The sequence below is a fragment of the Condylura cristata genome, unplaced genomic scaffold (genome assembly GCF_000260355.1).
Source record: "Condylura cristata isolate star-nosed mole 26May11 unplaced genomic scaffold, ConCri1.0 scaffold00010, whole genome shotgun sequence".
Taxonomy (NCBI): domain Eukaryota; kingdom Metazoa; phylum Chordata; class Mammalia; order Eulipotyphla; family Talpidae; genus Condylura; species Condylura cristata.
The window spans coordinates 17,212,422-17,230,772 of record NW_004567111.1 but is presented as its reverse complement, the minus strand read 5'-3'; the positions used below and the strand labels follow the sequence as shown (position 1 = coordinate 17,230,772).

The following is an 18,351-nucleotide window of genomic DNA, read 5'->3' as shown; positions in this document are numbered from 1 at the left end:
TAAAAAATTACAACGGTGTCATGAAAAATACTTACACATTAAACTTTTTACCCAGCTTTTAAAAGAACAAAAATCATTATTGACATTTCTTAGCAAAATTTCTCAATTAATTGTGTAGATAGCTATACATCCACATAAATTCAAATTTATAAACTGGGCTGATACCTCTTTTTAGAGCTTAAAATTTAAATTATTTATATGATCATTTTCAAACCTGTATACATTTAATTTTGCTTAAGAAATTTCTGGGTATTTGGTTATGAAATTTTGATTAAATTCTTTCGCAGATGGTGCATTTCAGGAAACTTGTAACGAGTATTTACAAGTTCTTAAAAGTTCTGCCACTCATTTTTTTTTAATATCCAAAAACTTCAGATCACATAATATTTTTAAAAACTCCATGACTATCCCATCCATAACAGATAACCATATTCTGTGAAGAGTTTGGCAAACAGCCTAACAATTTCCCAAGCACATATTAAGACAGTTACATAAATACATATATATATGGACACATATTTCCCTCTTTTTACAACTTTCTTTTTATATTAACCCAATTTTGATAGATCCATTCTATATACAGAACAAGAGATTTGTTATTTTTCTTGAATGACTATTTATACCATGTATTTTACATTATTTAAACTGATTTCTAAATGAATTGTCATATTTGAAAAAGTATCATTTGCTAACCATATTCTCATTTTATGATGCATGTTTTTAATGCAGGGGAAGGGGACTATTGGAGTTCTTTTGTTTTTGTTTGTGCTATGAAGTTTTGTTTTGTTTTTTTTTGATATTCATGTAATGAAATACTTATTTTTATGGCTCCTGGATATTGTATCCTTTAAAAGCATTCTTCACGCAAAGATTACTTTCAGAAATCCCTTATTTTTACTAGTCTTACATATAAAAAAAAAAACGAAAAATCTTTTATCCAACTTCAATTTATGATATAAAAAGACATAAGCTGTATCTCTGCCAGTTGTCCTAACACAATTTAAAGAATAAAGTTTTATACCCTGATTTAAATAAAACATTCCCTTTGTAATTCACTGTGTATTAATTTCTGAATTATCTTTTGTTTTATGATCTATTCTATATCAGTAGTACATTTTTTAATTCTTTATTTCTTAATTAATTAAATATCATTCCTCATCTTTTTCAGGATATTCTTGGTCATCTACATCAGTTTGCTCTTAGGACCTTGGGAATATTTTAACTAACTCCAGTATCTTATTGGCTTAATACTAATGAAATAATAGGATTAGATCAGTGATTTTCTTAACAATGTACTGTGGCAGATGCTCAAGAATTAAACAAGTATTTCATTAAAAGGTAGTTTGAAAAAACCTGTACAATTTTAATAAGAATATATTTCCATAGGATACTAACTGTAGCAACAAGGAGGTGGTCGTAAAGTAGAGCTAAATGTAAAAACGTACAAATTAAGGAAAGTGAGGAAATAAAGAATAAGATAAAACTGAATTTTCTCATAACAATACAATTATAGTTGATAATATAGAGGAAAAAGGTTATTTAAAAAAAAATCTATCAAGGGGACCCTCCCTGGTGGCACAACAGGTGAGGAAGCAGCACTGCAAACTAGTCACAGACGCTTCAGTGTGAGTTCAATCCCCTGCCCTGGAGGTGATCCACATGGCATGGCAGAGCTCTCATGACCTGCCCACTGCTCCCCTCAGCAGTGTACTTCATCAGTCAGCCTGTTCTGCTCCCACTCTGTCTCTGATGAATCCTTGCACCACCCCTGCACCTCTGGCCTGTACCCGAGTTCAGTATGCACAAATAAATAAATCTTAAAAAAAAAAAAAATCAATCAAGGCACCACACTAAAAGCTAAAAAAAACCACCTAAACAAGCCATTCCATAGAAAAGATTTGAAAATGATACATGATCTAAAAAATCATTAGACCCTGAATTTCACATGAATTCTATTAAACTTTACTTTTTTTGTTTGCCTAGAAGAATTGGGGTGTAGACCAGAGGTGAGAGGATTCACCAGAGACAGTGGGGAGTAGAACAGGCGGATTTGCTAAAATACAGGGCTAAGAAGAACAGCAGGCAAGGGACAGGAGATCTGCTGCACCATATGTGGGTTAGCTCCCTGCCTGGGGAGGGAATTCAGGCCGTAGCTGTGACAGTGCTGAGACCTAACCCCTAGAATAAGTACAAAGAAAAGTAGAAAATTTTGAATTATTTGTTGTAAAACAAGGGAACAATACTTGATGAAAATATTATCACCCAAAATATACAAACCAAACTTACCTCTGAAAATTGAAAGAATTAATTTAATTAACATTTTAAAAAAGAACAGACTTCAGCAATTTATCAAATAAAATGAGACATACCAAAATGAATGATTAGTTCATTAGGAAACAATATAAATAAGTGGAGGGGAAAAACTCATCATTCTATATAATTACAAACACTAGATAAAATTCATTTCTAATGAAAAATTTTTTAAAAATCTACAGCTTTTAATAAAACAGGAATCATCTGTATTCTACCTTACCTAAAATGTCAACATCGTAATACTACAAATACTGTATTTTTTCATAGATCATTTTCATTCATTTCATAAGCTAAGAACAGTAACAATTCATGAGTAAGAAAATAATGTCTTAAAATACTAATGTTACTTAATATTTTAGTAAAGGTATAAAATAACATAAAACACTGTGTATACAATGTAGAAAAAAGAGGTGCAAGGATTAATTAGAGATATGACTGAATGAATACCTAAAAAACCCAAGCAAACAAAATTGATAAATTGGTAAGTGGCAGTTACATATTTAATTTAAAACATATAGTTTTTCTATATATAATCATGAAATAATACAATGGGAGAAAGATACTGTTTAAGTTAGTAATGAAGTGAAATTATCAGGGGAAACCTAATAAGCAATATACATTATCGATATAAACAAAACCTTAAAACATTACTAGAGGATTAAAAAAATATTGGAGAACTCAAATACAATGATAGCTCCAGAAAACTTAGTACTACTAAGATGTTAATTTTCACAAAACTGTTAAGCATTTTTTGGAACCAGAAAGCTTATTTTAAATCACATATTAAAAAATAAACAGAATCAACAGAATATTCTGAAATGAATAATAATGGGCAAGAGAGGGAATCTAAAGAAGAGTCCTGACAAACTACTAAGATATAAAATCACTTTAAAACAGGAAGGAAGAGGCAAATGAAAATGAAACTCATCAATGGAGAGAACAGAATCCAGATCAGCCCAAATAAATATGTAGGGAGGCTTTTAAATACTAAAGATATTCCATCTAAGCTTGCAGAAATCAAGTAGGCTGCCTATTTTACTTCTTATACCAAATAAGTGCCATATGAATTAAAAATAGGTAAATGTCTAATCTAAAAAAAAAAAACAATTAAGGCATTAGAAAAAAACAAGGGAAATGTTTATAATCTCAGATTGGTAAGACTTTCAAACTACAGAAAAAAATTGGGTAATTCATTATTACAATGATAAAATACTATGCAAATAAAAATCTGCAAAAATATTTATGATTTATAAGCTGATTTCCTAGTAGATGTAAGTATATATAAATGGCTTCTACAATTTATTAAGGAAAAAAACTCATAGAACAAGACAACTCAGCAAAACAATAGAGTTGATAGAAATAAACAGCATTTAAGTATACAAACACTTTACTTTCAATCATAAAAATAAGTTGCTGTTTTACAAAGATAAATTTGTCTAACACTTCACTGTGTCTGACATACCCATGAAATTCATTCTAGAAAATCAGTAAAAAACACCACAAAATATACACTATGGCAACTGTGGAGAGAAGACACTTTCATAAACCTCCTGTGGGCAAGCAAGTACGGTACAACCAGTCTGGAGGCCAACTTAAGAACTACATAGCAAAATTTTAAACATACATCCCACAGTCTCATATGTACTCACAGAAATATGCATCAAGAATATTCACCACTACACACAGCAGAAGAATAAAAACAAGTGCAAGTCTACCAGTATGGCTGATTACATTTGCACTTCCATATAATGGAATACCTATATAACAATGACAAGAGTAATGCAGTTCTTGATGAAAAATAATCACCAAGGCAGACTGTTAATGTGGAAAAGGCAAAATGAAGAACACTGTATGACTGCTACCATTTAGTAGGTAAAACAATTACTAATGTGTTCTTATAGATTTTACTTAGCTGGAAATATAAACAAACAAACAAACAAACAAAAAACACCTAAAAACATTTGTAATCTCTGGCAAGGAACTTGGTTAACTATGGATACAGTTGAGATAATTTTCTTCAACTTTTGGAATTCTTATATAATGAACATGTATTTCCCCTCCCCCCAAAAAAAATAATTAAAAAAATAAAATTTAAAGTTATTTTTATAATAGTAAAAACACTCAGCTACAGATGTTAGCAACCTTTAACACAACATACATTCAATAAATTAACATGTGCCGTCAGTTCAGTAGCTTTTGTGTTATACCATCCCTACTTTACTAAAACATTTCAATATTACAAAGAACGTGCTAATTCACAATTCTTTATCTAGATAAATGGGGATTTCTTATTGCCATATAAAGACAGCAAAACTACACAATATATAAGATCAAACTAAATGATGGGTTTATATCTAAAAATGCCTTCCCAATTTAAAATTTTTATATTCATTAAAAGTGTCTCACTGCTCCAGATACTTTCTAAGTATATGTTATACATACCTAATATACCATAAGAATAAGAAAAAACTCAAAATATTAAGCCTTTTTGAAGCAATTATATAATTGATGCTATGATACTTTTATTCTCAGACTTATTAAGCAAATAATAATTTTGGTGTCAGTGAGTGTTCTGCTTGGAAAAGGACACTAATACCCTTGAGATTAAGTAAAAACCATAAAATACAGAATTAACATGCAAACATCAGTATTCTGAATTTTTCTATTTATCTACCTACTTCACTCTGTGTAATTGGAGAAAAACCTTATCATCTAGAATTAAATGAGAAATATCAGTAGGAATTTTGAATTTATATTCTTTGTGTGTGTACAAATGTGCATATACATGCATATGTGTGTGTATGTATATATGTATAAATGTATGTTTTTTCTCATATCTAGCTTTGTCCACCAAAAGGATTAGTGACAATAATATACTTAGTAGCATTGAGCACTCAGGCTGTGCCCTCTAAACACCTTTGCTCAGCAAAAAGGATCAGAGTTTCTTAGAGAAATGGTCATTGCTGGTCTGGAGGAGAAAATGTGTAAGATAAATCTGGAATATCTTTTCATACCAGAAAATAAAGAAACTATCAAGAGTCTGCTAGGGGCCCTGTCAAAAGGATCAAATTTATATATTAGCAACTTGCCAAAGATGGAATAATAAATCAATAACTGAGAATAATGAATCAATACCCATGAAATGTTTCAATCTATGAGTTCACTGATACTATTAAATCAAATGTGAGCCATATCAGGGTGCTTACACAAAGTGAATTAAAAGTTCCTAAGAAAATTGAGGCGATACAAGCCCTGACTGATAATCTGGTAATACTTATTAGGTGTGATAATATGTACATTTTTCTAAGGCTCTGAAACTGAAGACACACTGAAATGTTTACAGATGAAATGATATGGTGACGGGGTCGATCCAAAATAAGGATCAGGGAAAGCTGCAGTGGATGTAATAGAGACAGATAAGATAGATAGAAGAATAGAATAGATAAGATTGGCATAAATGACTAACTGCTGTAGTGTGATGACAAGCTATGAGGATGTATAATTCTAATTTCTATGGTATGAAATATAAACAAAAAGTCTCTTTAAATAAGACTTAGCTATTTTATTCATAGGTTCACCCCTTCCCTTGACCTACTTTTTCATGTACATGGTTGCTCAATTTTGCAGTAAATTAGGAACTAAGATAACTAAGGATATATACAACAGAAAAAAATGATGTGATAGATGAAGAAGGTAGAAAAAGGTATTAAAAGATAGTTATCAGGGGGGCCCTCCCTGGTGGCGCAGTGGGTTAAAGCGCAGCAATAAGAAGCTTAAGCCACTTCCGCATGAGTTCGATCCCTGCCTGCCTGGGAGGAGATCCACATGGCGTGGCAGACCTCTCCTGACCCGCCCACTGCTCCCCTCAGCAGTGTACTTCATCGATCTGCCTGTTCTGCACCCACTCTGTCTCTGGTGAATCCTCTCACCCTCCGCATCTCTGGCCTGTACCCCAGTTCTGTATGAATAAATAAATAAATCTTTAAAAAAAAAAAAAAAAAAGATAGTTATCAGGCAGGTTCCTTATCTTATATGGAAAGTGGTTCTGGAAACTACTGATATTTGAAAAGGGCTGATATATGCAAAATTACTGAGGCTTATTTACTCCTGATTTCTCAAATCATTTAGGTTGTGATTGTAAAAGAAATATACGAAGTGTAGCTTTTTATAAACTTATCCAACAAAAAGAATCCTTTGTGAGGGAGCTTTTATGGAAATAGTGTTCTGTTAAAATAAGTGCTGAGAAAACTGACCTAAGGTCAAAGCATTAAAACTGAAAACTTACATTATATTAACCATAATGATAAAACTAATGTACAAAAGGCTAAAAGCAAATTTATTGTCTATAACAAATACATTATAAAAATGTTTACTTTTTAAAATTCATTCATTTATAAACTTTTACTGAGTGGCTACCATGGGCCAATCAGTGCCTTTTTGCTGAATTTTTTTTAATTAAATTTTTTTCTTACATCATAATAGTTCCCATATTTCTTCCGCCACTATACCACCTGTGAACCATCACCATATTCCTTTGTGTACATCCCTCCCGTTCCTCACACCTGCCCCCTCCTGTATGCCTCGGGGCTATGATCAATATGCTAGTTTTGACTTTTTCCTTGACATTTCATAAAAATGTTTACATTAAAGGTCCACAATTTTTTAAAAAATGTAGATGTAGTTTTTAGAACTTCCAGGGGATCACTTCCATTACTTTAACTCCTGAGTTTAAGCTATATAGTCATTTTTTCAAAAGCTTCACACTTACTAACTCTGGTAGTCATGCTACTGTAGTATGTAACTATTAAATAAATCAATAAAAATACACACCAAAACTGCTATTGATTTCTCTTGAATTCACAAGCACATATTGTTCTTAACTAAAAATTTATTATTTACTTAGCCCCATTAACTTATGGCTGCTGATGTACTATCTTCAATAAACGTAATTTTATAGATTCTAACAGGTCTAAAAAAATGAATTTCAAAATCATTTACTCTATCTTGCCTCCACTTTTCTAGTTTCACTGATTTAGAAGTCAATTCTCATTCTGAAAATAAAAACACCATATTACTAGTAGCTAACATTAAGAGAACTTAATGTGGTCTCTGACATTGTTCTATGTATTTTCACAAATTTTCAGTCAGTAAATCCTCATAACTTCTCCAGAAGCATAAGTGAATAAAATGTATCTTTCCTCTGATATAAAAAGCTATATAAAACTTTAAATTTGAGACTACAGAGTTTCATCTGGTATATACAGTATAGGAACCTGACTATTGGACTAGTTTCTTATAAAAATATAAAAAATCCAAAGTAAAAAAAGCAAAAGTTGAAGCCAATCATGGGGTTACTTTTTGCTGTCCCATTTTGGTATTCATCCAACTTTTAGTATATTCAGATGGTGATTGTCAAATAGTAAAACAGAAATAAAGTAGCCAGAGTCATATCATAAAAATCTTATCCTAAAGCTAAATGTTTTTATTTTTCTATTAAAGTAACATTGGTGGGCCCTCCCTGGTGGCACAGCGGGTTAAAGCACAGCACTAAGAAGCTAAAGTCACCTCAGCATGAGTTTAAACGCTGGCCCAGGAGGTTACCTATATAATGTGGCAGACCTCTCCTGACCTGCCCACTGTTCCTGCAGCAGTGTATTTCATTGATTTGCCTATTCTGCTCTCCACTCTGTCTCTGGTGAATCCTCTGACTGCCCCCCCTCTGGCCTGTACCTCAGTTCTGTGTGCATAAATAAATCAATCTTTGGGGGGAAAAAAACCCAAAACATTGGTTTACAACATTGTAAGTGATCAGAAAAACAGGTGTTATATTAATTTTTTTAGTCTTCAAAATACTTCAATCTCTTCCCTGGGGAAATTTTGCTTTCAGTCATATTTGAATGTCTCAATTATCTTACTCTTATACTTTCTCTATGAAAAACTATTTCTAGATTATTAAAAACTAAAGAGAAATTCAATTGTCCAGGATAGTGGTTCAGAAGAATAATACATTATCTGAAAATAAACAATAGCAAAGGTAGATAATTTTCTTCTCCTGAGGGCCTATCCTTTCATCTTTCTACAATTTTGTTATTACAATTTCATTTATATTATGACAGTGATGGTGCATGGCAATATTGTGGGTACTTTTTAAGCATTCTTTTTTGATTAAATTAAAACTAGCACCCATATGTAAAACAGTAGTTTTGAAACTCCTAACCCTCAATTAACATTCTCTGAAACTGGAAAGTTTGAAAAATGCAACTGTAAGCCTATATCTTATTTGCATTAGAAAGATAATCTCAATTAATTTTCTATTCATTACAAAAACTGAATGTCAAAAAATTTTAAGAAAATTTTCAGTGACAGGAAGTGTTTAATAATTTCTATAACTTACTTAATTCCAAAAACTTATAACAGTGGTAACTGTTCTTTCAACCTATTAAAATAAATCTAACTAAAGTGGTATTTGCCTGAACTTTTTGTATCTAATTTGATCTTATTTTGTCACTTGCTCAATCTTCATATAATTCCATGCCAATCCTCTTTATGTATTAGTCTTTCTTATATATAAAATATATAACACACTCTCATCCTTTATACAAGGAGACTAAATATATGTATAACACTCTACTGTAACTAAATATGTTAGTCTTTTTTTATATATCAATTCCTGGCCTTTTGATTTGATTTCTGTGAATTTTAGAAAACACCTATTTCACATAAAAAAAGAAATTTAAACAGGTAAAGCAAGGCCAAAAATAGAATGCATATGTTAAAGGGTCTTATTAAAAAGAAAGTCTTACAAAAAGTAAAGCCTCCAAAAATTATTTAAGCAGGGAAAAGTAGCCTATATATTTTAAAGTTATTACTAAATCCACAAACTTGGTAACATTTTAGGCATTTATACAATAACAACTACAATTGTTTTTAAACGACTATCTCTTAGAAAATAAAACATAACATAAAGAGATGGTACACAAACTACTTATCTAACATTACTTTGAAAATTATCACTGAAGATTTATTTAAAAGCTTATTCTAAACTTGTACTCAGTAATACCTTTGAGAGAAAATTGATTGAAGATCTATTTTTTCAAATAACATATATACATACACTTTATAAAAATTAAAAAACTTTAAGCTCTCATCAATCATAAATTACTTTTTACTTTTGCAGGAGATCCTTAAGTAAAAAATGACTTAAAACTTGATATAAAAGAACAAAACTTTAGAACCAGAAATTCCTATTCTATAAAATTATCTACTATTTACCCCCAACCCTAAAACACTTTTCTAAGACTTACTGGAATCATAATATACTGGTTTTTAATGCTCCAAAAGCCTCCCAGCAATCTATGTATCATTGGGCTTGCCCAGAGTTTTCACTACACTAAGAGATTAAGTCAGTTTAGTAGGTCTTCAAAACATATTTATATAAAAATCAACTTAAAATTTCTGAGGAGTATCCCATGCTTCCTTCTCATTAGAGTAAATATTTGCAACTCTTAAAAAACTTTTTTTTCCAAGGGTAAACTGGTACATCTATTTATTTAAAATCTGAAAAAAGAACACACAGGGCTAAAATGTTTCTATAAATCGCCTGCACTTCACATCCATTTTTCTTTTTCTAATCTTAAATGAATGTGAAAATGAGGTTACGTATACTTCTGGTCATTCTTTGCAAAGACAAACACGAGATACAGTGTAAGACAACCATACTAACATGTCCTTCTTAGCTGAGTGATGTATTATGTCCTGGGTAAAAGGTGTAGAGGCCAACTATGGTATGCTGAGTTCAGAACACTTCTTTATATTTCAGCCTACTGGAATTCGGAAACAACAAATAAGGAGAGTTAAGAAGAACTACCACCGTGTTATAACTCAGCTTTTCCTTATTCTTCACCACTCACTCTGTCAAACCAGACCTTGTTCTAGGCCTGCTGAAAAAATGGGTAACAGAAAGTGGGTTGACTCTATCTCCTATGAAAAAAGAAAGAGAACTACTGTTGTCTCAAGAAAATGAACTGAGAATTTACTAAATTTGTAACTATAATACATTATACATCAAGAATTATATATAGAATTGCCCAACTGCTTAGGACATTCTTTGTGGCTGAGAACTCCACTTTGTATGTTCTATCTAAAAAGAGTTGCTATTTAGTAAGTTTTTTCAAAGTTCACTTATATTAAAACAAAGTAATATTTATAAGACATTTACATCTGAATTTCTAATAAATTAGATTTGCGATACTTACTGCTTCAGCTTCTGCTCTTGTCTTGAAAGTGATTACTGCATGAAGTGAAGAGTCATCAATCTGACAATCTTCAATTTCACCATATTGCTTTAAATTAAAAAAAAGTATTTCCCCCAAATAAATATTTTGAAACAGCCAAAATTTTAATGTTTTTAAAAATATGTTTTAAATGGTGAATAATTCGTTTTAGTACTTGATATTATAAGATAAAATGGTGGACTTATCTTTCATTATTATTTATAATTCAATGCTTTTTAGAATTAGGGAAATTTCTACTTGATTTTACTGTTCTTTAAATAAAGAAAATGTTCAGAGTCTGAGCTTCCTTATTTCCCTTGCTTTTTATATTCATTACTCTGATCCCAGAACATGACTAATTCTTCTTTCTCAGGCAGAATATTTAAACATCAGATTGCTATGAGTGTTTTTATCATTCTCAATTTAAAGACAGAGGGAAGTAAGATCCCCAAAATAAATTAATTACCAACTTGAGAGTCTTCTGATTCAATAATTTAACATCATCTGACCCTGCTTTCATTCATATATACTCCAAAAGCTCACATATTCCTTTTGGACATTTAAAAGCTAAGCACATTTTAATTAATGCCTGTTTTTGGTTTGCTAGGTATTTCTTCCACTTTGTAGGAGTATTTTTCTACAAAGATCAATGCTTATCATGTAAAATTCTAGTCCTCCAAACATTACTACTACTGACATCCTTCTTCCTTACCCAAAAATGAAATTATAACCACAATCTCATAAAATACAAACACACAACACACACTTTCTTCTTACAGAAAATGAGCTTTAGAATCAATCAGCTCCCCACTTTGTCAGTTACTAGCTGTGTAAATTTGAACATCCCAATCTCTTTAAGCGTCATTTTCCTGCCCTGCAAAATGGATATAATAAGGGTAACTACTGCAAAGTTCCTGAAATAATTCATAATATTATTATACTCAAAATAGTAACTGTCAAAATAAGTACTCTATAAGTTTTAGCTATAATTTTTATTACTAATATTGGGCCCAGCAGATGAATAAAAACTTTTGCTAATGACAATTTTTATAGTAGCTAATGGTTCTTTAATAATGTGGGTATTTTCTGTTAACCTGTTATGTGTTCAAATCACAGGTTGAGATGGAGAAGCTACACTTCTGCATGCCGAAAGACTGATAATTTTAAAATGTATATTACCACTACTAACTTTTAAGTTTAGTTGGAATCTCCACCAAAGGGAAAAAAAATCTATTTAATAGCTTTTAATATTCCTAAAAACAAAACCTTCTTAGTCATAACAACTCACCTTATTTGTTTAGGTTATTTTAGCATGTTCAGTGCTAGTTTCCTTACTAGTTGTACAACTATATCCAATTAAGTCAGCTGTTTGTTGCCCTTTGTGAAAGGTGTGAAAGTGGGGTACAAAATAAGAAAAAGTTGGGCTAGATTATCTTCAAGTTCCTGTCTAGTTCTCGGATTCCTTTCTTTCTCCCTTTGAAGTTATCAAGCATAGGACTTTCCAGATTCTTCATCCTTAAATATTAATCATTTTAGTTATTTCCCGAACACACACCATTTCTTTCAATACCTCCCTGTGTCCTAACAAAGTACAGTTACATCTTTGTAACTTTTAGTAACAGCCTGGAATATGACTGCCAAACATTAAAATCTCAATTTGCCAAACATTCAATCATGTGTGTACCTATCAAATGCTTACACTTTCTTTATCACCTAAGCTAGTTTTATTACTTCATGAAACTTTACTCTTCTTTCCCTATCTCTACTTCTATGAAAAATCCTTCTTCTCCAAGCTACTGAAGTATCTAGACTTAACTTGATTATAAATATGTAAATACTTAAGGGTAAAAAGTAGTATGCCCTTCATATCTCAAGAGCAATTACAGTAATTCTGATAAAATTAATGCTAAGTAACCAACCTTTAAGACATCACTAAGAACCACAACATTTAAGCTGAAAAGGCCTTTAGGCAGGTATAAGCTTCTTCTAAATATCAGCTCAATGGATGCTAGGAAGCTCAAGTTAAAAAATGTATTAACAACAACTAGAATTCTATTCTCTCTTCTCAGAGACTGATCAAATAACACTGACTGACTCCCTCTAATTAAACCCCGGAACTAAGGTAACATGAAGATCATACACCATTTGTCTTGGCTCATTCTAAGTCAGCAGGATCAAGAATAAAATTCCACCCAAATAAAAATAAATTCTGGATGGCCTGTGCAATATTTAGATTCTTCCTTCCTTAAAAGTAACTATCAAATGAAACTAAATTACAAAACTTCCTTCTCTAAAACAAAGTCAAAGTTAATTTATTTCACAATATCTGAAGGCTATTTAAGTTTAAGAATATTCAATTTCTTCTAGATGGTAATTAAACAAACAATAAACCTCTGAGGTTTTTTAAAATAATTAACAAAATTATTATATATTAATCAAATATTTGATCAATTATTCATGTCATTTTCAAAATTTCCCAATTAAGTGTATCCATCATCCCCAACAATAGACACCAGCATTTGTTCTGTTGGGCAGTAGAAAAGTACCGCAAAATGAGGAAGAAGATCTTCTCTATCACTCTCCGTAAATGCAGAAATCTCCAATGCTCTGGGGCGGTGATCCACCACAGCATGACCAGGTACACCTCGACCACGACCTCGACCCCGGCCTCGGCCATGAGTTGCACCTCGACCTCTTGAATGAACTCCTCTACCCCGACTAGATGAAAGGATCCCTCGTTTTGCAGCCTAGAAAAAAATTAGACACAAAGGTTAAATGTCACAATGACTAACACAAGTATTACACTCTCTCAGATGAGTCAAATATTTATACAAACTGATATGTTAAAACAATGCCATGTAATAAGAGCTCATAATTTCAGTTATTAGTTTGTAAAGTGAAAGCAAAGTTAGGTAACTAAGAAATTCAGGGGGAAAAAACATTAATTTAAGCAGTGCTTTGAAATTATTAAAAGTATCTTTTTCTATTAAGTTCTTAACCTCTAAGACATCAGACTATACACAAAAAGACCAGAAACCCTTGATTTCCAAATAATATTGTCTACACATTATTTCAGAAGTCAGGTTAAAACACATTACACATATACATTGTAATTGTATTTTTTCCAGCTTGCAATAGTATTTCTATTTGTTTCCCTGTTGACTAAGTAGTTATCTCAAATTCATCATTTTGATCACTTAACAACCAATAATTCTGTATGAATGGTAAATCATTCTTTTCTATTCCACAAATACCCAATAAGCACTTCCTGTGTGTAAATCCTAGATACGTAAAAAGACATTAAGTAGTGCAAGCTATTTAAGTATACTAAAAAAAAGTGATTTAAAAAGTAAGAAATGCTTTATTTAAAGACATCAACAGAATGTTAAAGATTTGCAATGAATAAACTGTAGAATAAAATTCCAACAAGAGGCCCTCCCTGGTGGCGCAGCGGGTTAAAGCCCAGCACTGAGAATCTAAAGCCGCTTCCGCATGAGTTTGATCCCCGCCTGCCCTGGAGGTGACCACATGGCGTGGCAGACCTCTCCTGACCCGCCCGCTGCTCCCCTCAGCAGTGTACTTCGTTGATCTGACTGTTCTGTTCCCCGCTCTGTCTCTGGTGAAGCCTCTCACGGCCCCTGAGCCTCTGGCCTGTACCCCAGCTCTATATGCACAAATAAATAAATCTTTAAAAAAAAAAAAATCCATCAAGAGTCAGTGAATCCTTTTATTCTGTACTTTATTCCAAGCACCTACAATAGCAGCTGGTAGATTATAGATACTTAATATTTATTCAATGAATCAAAGAAAGAAGAAAGAACAAGCAATGCAAGGGGGAGGGACAGGAGTTAACAGCATGAACAATGGAACAAGGCTGAAAGAAACATGGTACTTGAAAGAACAAATAAAATACAGTATAGCTTTACCACATGGGAAGGAGAGATGAAATCAGAGAAATAAATAGAACTCTATAATAACTCTAAAGACCATAATAAGGATTCTGATTTTTATCTCAAGAGCAATGAAAATCAATTAAAATATTTTAAGCAGAAGAGTAGAGTGATGTAATCAAATCAGTACTTAAAGTGTTCTCCTGGCTATAGCTTTAAAAGTGAATAGAAGGAAGAAGAGAATAAAGGTTTAGAGAAGTCAGTCAGCAGGCTACTACTGTACCCACAGCAACTGAAGACAGAGTCTGATCTACAGTATTGTCAATGAAGAGAAAAGTAAACAGTTTATATACATTTAGGAATAACATACCTAAAACATGGCATGGCATTCATACTTATTCTGAAGTTAGAAATCAATTAAGATGCCTATTTGGGCAATTGTACAGACTGAGTTTAGGTGCAAAATAAGCACAATTTTGAACAGACGTGGTGTGAGGATATGAGACATCCAAGTGAAAATATTAAGCAGGAACCTCTGTCAAAGTTCTGCCAGTATATTTCAGCTTCCTCATCTCAAGTATTAATACTAAAATCAGCCAAAATAATTATCTAAAACCCAAACAATAAGCATAACAAGTCAAGGGTTAATGTCATAGAGCAGCATTTATAAAAAATATGCCCTTGGAACATACAACATCTCAAAGGTAGGTCTATGGACACACAGTTTTGAGCAGTACTGAGTAATATGCATTTTTGGAGAATTACAAATTAAAAGACTAAGAAATCCTTCCGTCAAAATGCATGCCTAACATAATTTTTTCCAAATTTATTGGGCCTCAGAACTTTTCCCCACTAATAACTATTAATGAAAAATTAAACTGGTGGGGTCAATGAACATCCTCTGGAAAATACTACATTACTACAATACTAACTGCAAGCAGAGGTTTAGCTATCATGAAAGAAAAACAGCAAATGTCATCAGTGTTTAGATAAAGAACCAAAAATGGCAATCTGATGCAAAACAATACACAGAACAAAGCAATCCTTGTCAAAGTTTCAGTGGCATTCTTCACAGAAATAGAACGAAACAGAGTTTCATAAGGAACCACAAAGGACCCCAAATAACCGAAGCAATAATGACATAAAAGAACAGAGGCACCACACCACATTCCCATTCTTAAAATTATACCATGAAGCTATACTGATCAAAACAGCATGGGTATTGGAATTAACAATAACATACACAAACCAATGGCATAGAACTGAGAGCCTGGAAATAAACCTACACTTATACGGACAGTTGATCTATAAGAAAGAAGCCAAGAGTTTATACAGGAAAAAGGAAGGCCTCTTCAACAAATGGTGCCAGGAAAACTGGATAGTAACATGCAAAAGAATGAACTAGACTATATGACATAATAGTTAACTCAAAATGGATTACAGACTTGGATGTTAAGCCTGAAACTATAAAAAACAGATAAAAACAGGAAAAACTTTAAGAGACTTGCTTAAGAAATGTCTGTGGACTTATCACCAAGGGCAAGAGAAACAAAATAAAATAACAAGTGAGATTCTATCAAATTATTTCTTTTGTAGAGGCCACAGCAAAAGAAATGATCATTAAAGCAAAAAGACCCTCATGAGTGGGAGAAAATATCTATAACACTATACATATAGCAAGGGGACTTATATGCAAGATCTACAAAGAATGCATACAACTCAAGTAAAAGAAATCAGCTCATTCAAAAATGGACACAAGAGTTAAACAGACACTTCATGAAAAAGATATATAGATGACAACAGGCACATGAAAAAATGCTCAAATCACTTATGTTCAGAGAAATGCCAATAAAACCCATCTCAAACTTGTGGCACTAGTTCATCTTCAGAAGAACAGAGACACGTGTTGGCAAGCATGTGGAAAAAAACAAACTCATTCATTGTTGGGGATTTAAACTGGTCCAGACTGTATGGACATCAGTGTGGAGGTTTCTCACAGCAGTGTAAGTAGCTCTACTATACAATCCAGTAATTCCACTCCTACTTATCTACCTGAAGGATGCAAAAACACTAACTCAAAGACATAAGCACAAGCCTACATATATTCACTGCAGCCCTATTTACAATAGCCAAACTAAGGCTCCAGAATAGATGAATTAGGAAGATACGGTATATATACACAATGGCATACTATTCAATTGTTAAAGAAAAAAAAAAAAACTTCCGCCATTTGTAACAACATGGATGGAACTGAAGGGGAAAATGCAAAGAAAAGTTAAGTCAAAAGAAGAAATACCAATGGTTTCATTTTATGTGTAATACAAAGAAACAATTCAAAGGGTCAGACAGTACCAAACCATGAAACAAATCCTAGAAATCTGACTGTAAAACTAAGGTTGCCTTATCTGGAGGGGGAAAGAGGCCAGCAGGGTGTGGCCAGAGGCCAATGGACTATAGTGAAGGACTATAGATCCCTTGGAGGTAGGTATGGTGTAGTAACATATATGAAGAGGTATGATCCTATACCACTATACTATAAAACAATGCTACATTAAAAAAAAGAAGAAAATGGAAAAAGAAAAAAGAATAATGGAAATAATATCAATTAGTTGTTAAATACTAGGCTGGACCAAAATTTTGAAAATGATAACTAGTATTTTTTTAAAGTCTCACAAAGAAGCCTGAAATCACCAGGATGAGGCAAAAACAACTTTTATATTACCAATAACAATCTTTTCAAAACCCATTATCTTGGGGAGAACATAAAGGCAACCACATCAAGTTTCCAAATGATGCATAACATGTGCAGTTTTAAGATAACATCCTATGACTTCCTATAACTGTTAGACAAGATAGAACTTTAAGACAAGGACTGTGGCTGCTAAATTTTAGTCTTTAATAGCTGGATGCTTGCACTCAATACAGACATATACTAATGTTGGAGAAATTGATCAAACTAATCAATTTTTTAAAATAAAAAAGGGGGAGCATTATTTCAAAATTTAAAAAAGGATTCAACTAAAATACAAAATATTTAAATTGTGGCTTCAGCAATATAAACATGCATCAACACCATTAGTGTCTCTGTACTTCAAAATGCAGTTCTGATGTTCAAATATCTCCTTGCTAAAATGATAAAAATTCTAATGTTAAGTACTGATTTTGCGGGAGATTTTTCTTAAATAATCATGTAACTAAATTGTAAGAAAGCAGTTTATTTCTCTTTTATAAATATCCACAGCACCATCTATAGGCAAAAGTAAGCATGTTCTTCAATACGGTTTGACCAAAGTTGCTCAAACCAACTCAACATGCTTACATCCTCTTCAGAGGAGATTCTGAAAAGACACTGATAGACCTAGGTTCCAGGTAAAAAGCTCATGTAAAAATAGAATAGGAAAAAAATTAACTGTAAGTGGAGACTCTAAATAGATGCAACTACTGATATTCCTTAGTATTTTCTTCCTAGTTCTGAAAAATTTTGTCTCTGCCCTCTTTCCTGTATATATGCTTCCCAATATGTACACCAGAGCTTAGCAAAAACTGACCCTGATGAGGGAAATATAGTTTCAAAATAACCACAACTATCTCTGCTACTCTTGAGCATACAATGCAGTTGTGATGAAACATACTTCCAGCTGTAATTCTGTATACTTTCTCCTGAGTTCAGTTACTTCTTCTCCAGCTTGCATCTTCTTATACAAATCCAATTCTGTGTCAAGTAATTCTTTCTGCATCTAGAAAATAGTAATTATCATTTTAGGTGATAGTAATTAATAGCCTGTATTTATATAAAACTCTTTCACAAAGAAAAGTTTGCAAATTCCCATTTAATCCATACATTTCTCTATCTCCAGGCCTACTGCCCTATTCCA

The 18,351-nt window shown here is 32.3% G+C and overlaps 1 protein-coding gene across 7 annotated transcripts in view; it reads right to left on the bottom strand.

Annotated features, from left to right (window-relative positions):
• The window catches only part of RBM26 (RNA binding motif protein 26), a 78,363-nt gene that overhangs the window by 8,270 nt on the left and 51,742 nt on the right, over window positions 1-18,351 (bottom strand). For all 7 annotated transcript variants that reach the window (XM_012723259.1, XM_012723257.1, XM_012723260.1 and 4 more), the window contains 3 exons: window positions 18,109-18,213; window positions 13,133-13,333; window positions 10,569-10,655 (listed from right to left, as the gene is read on the bottom strand). In XM_012723259.1, coding sequence (XP_012578713.1) covers window positions 10,569-10,655; window positions 13,133-13,333; window positions 18,109-18,213 — 393 coding nt within the window. The remainder of the gene's footprint in view (window positions 1-10,568; window positions 10,656-13,132; window positions 13,334-18,108; window positions 18,214-18,351) is intronic.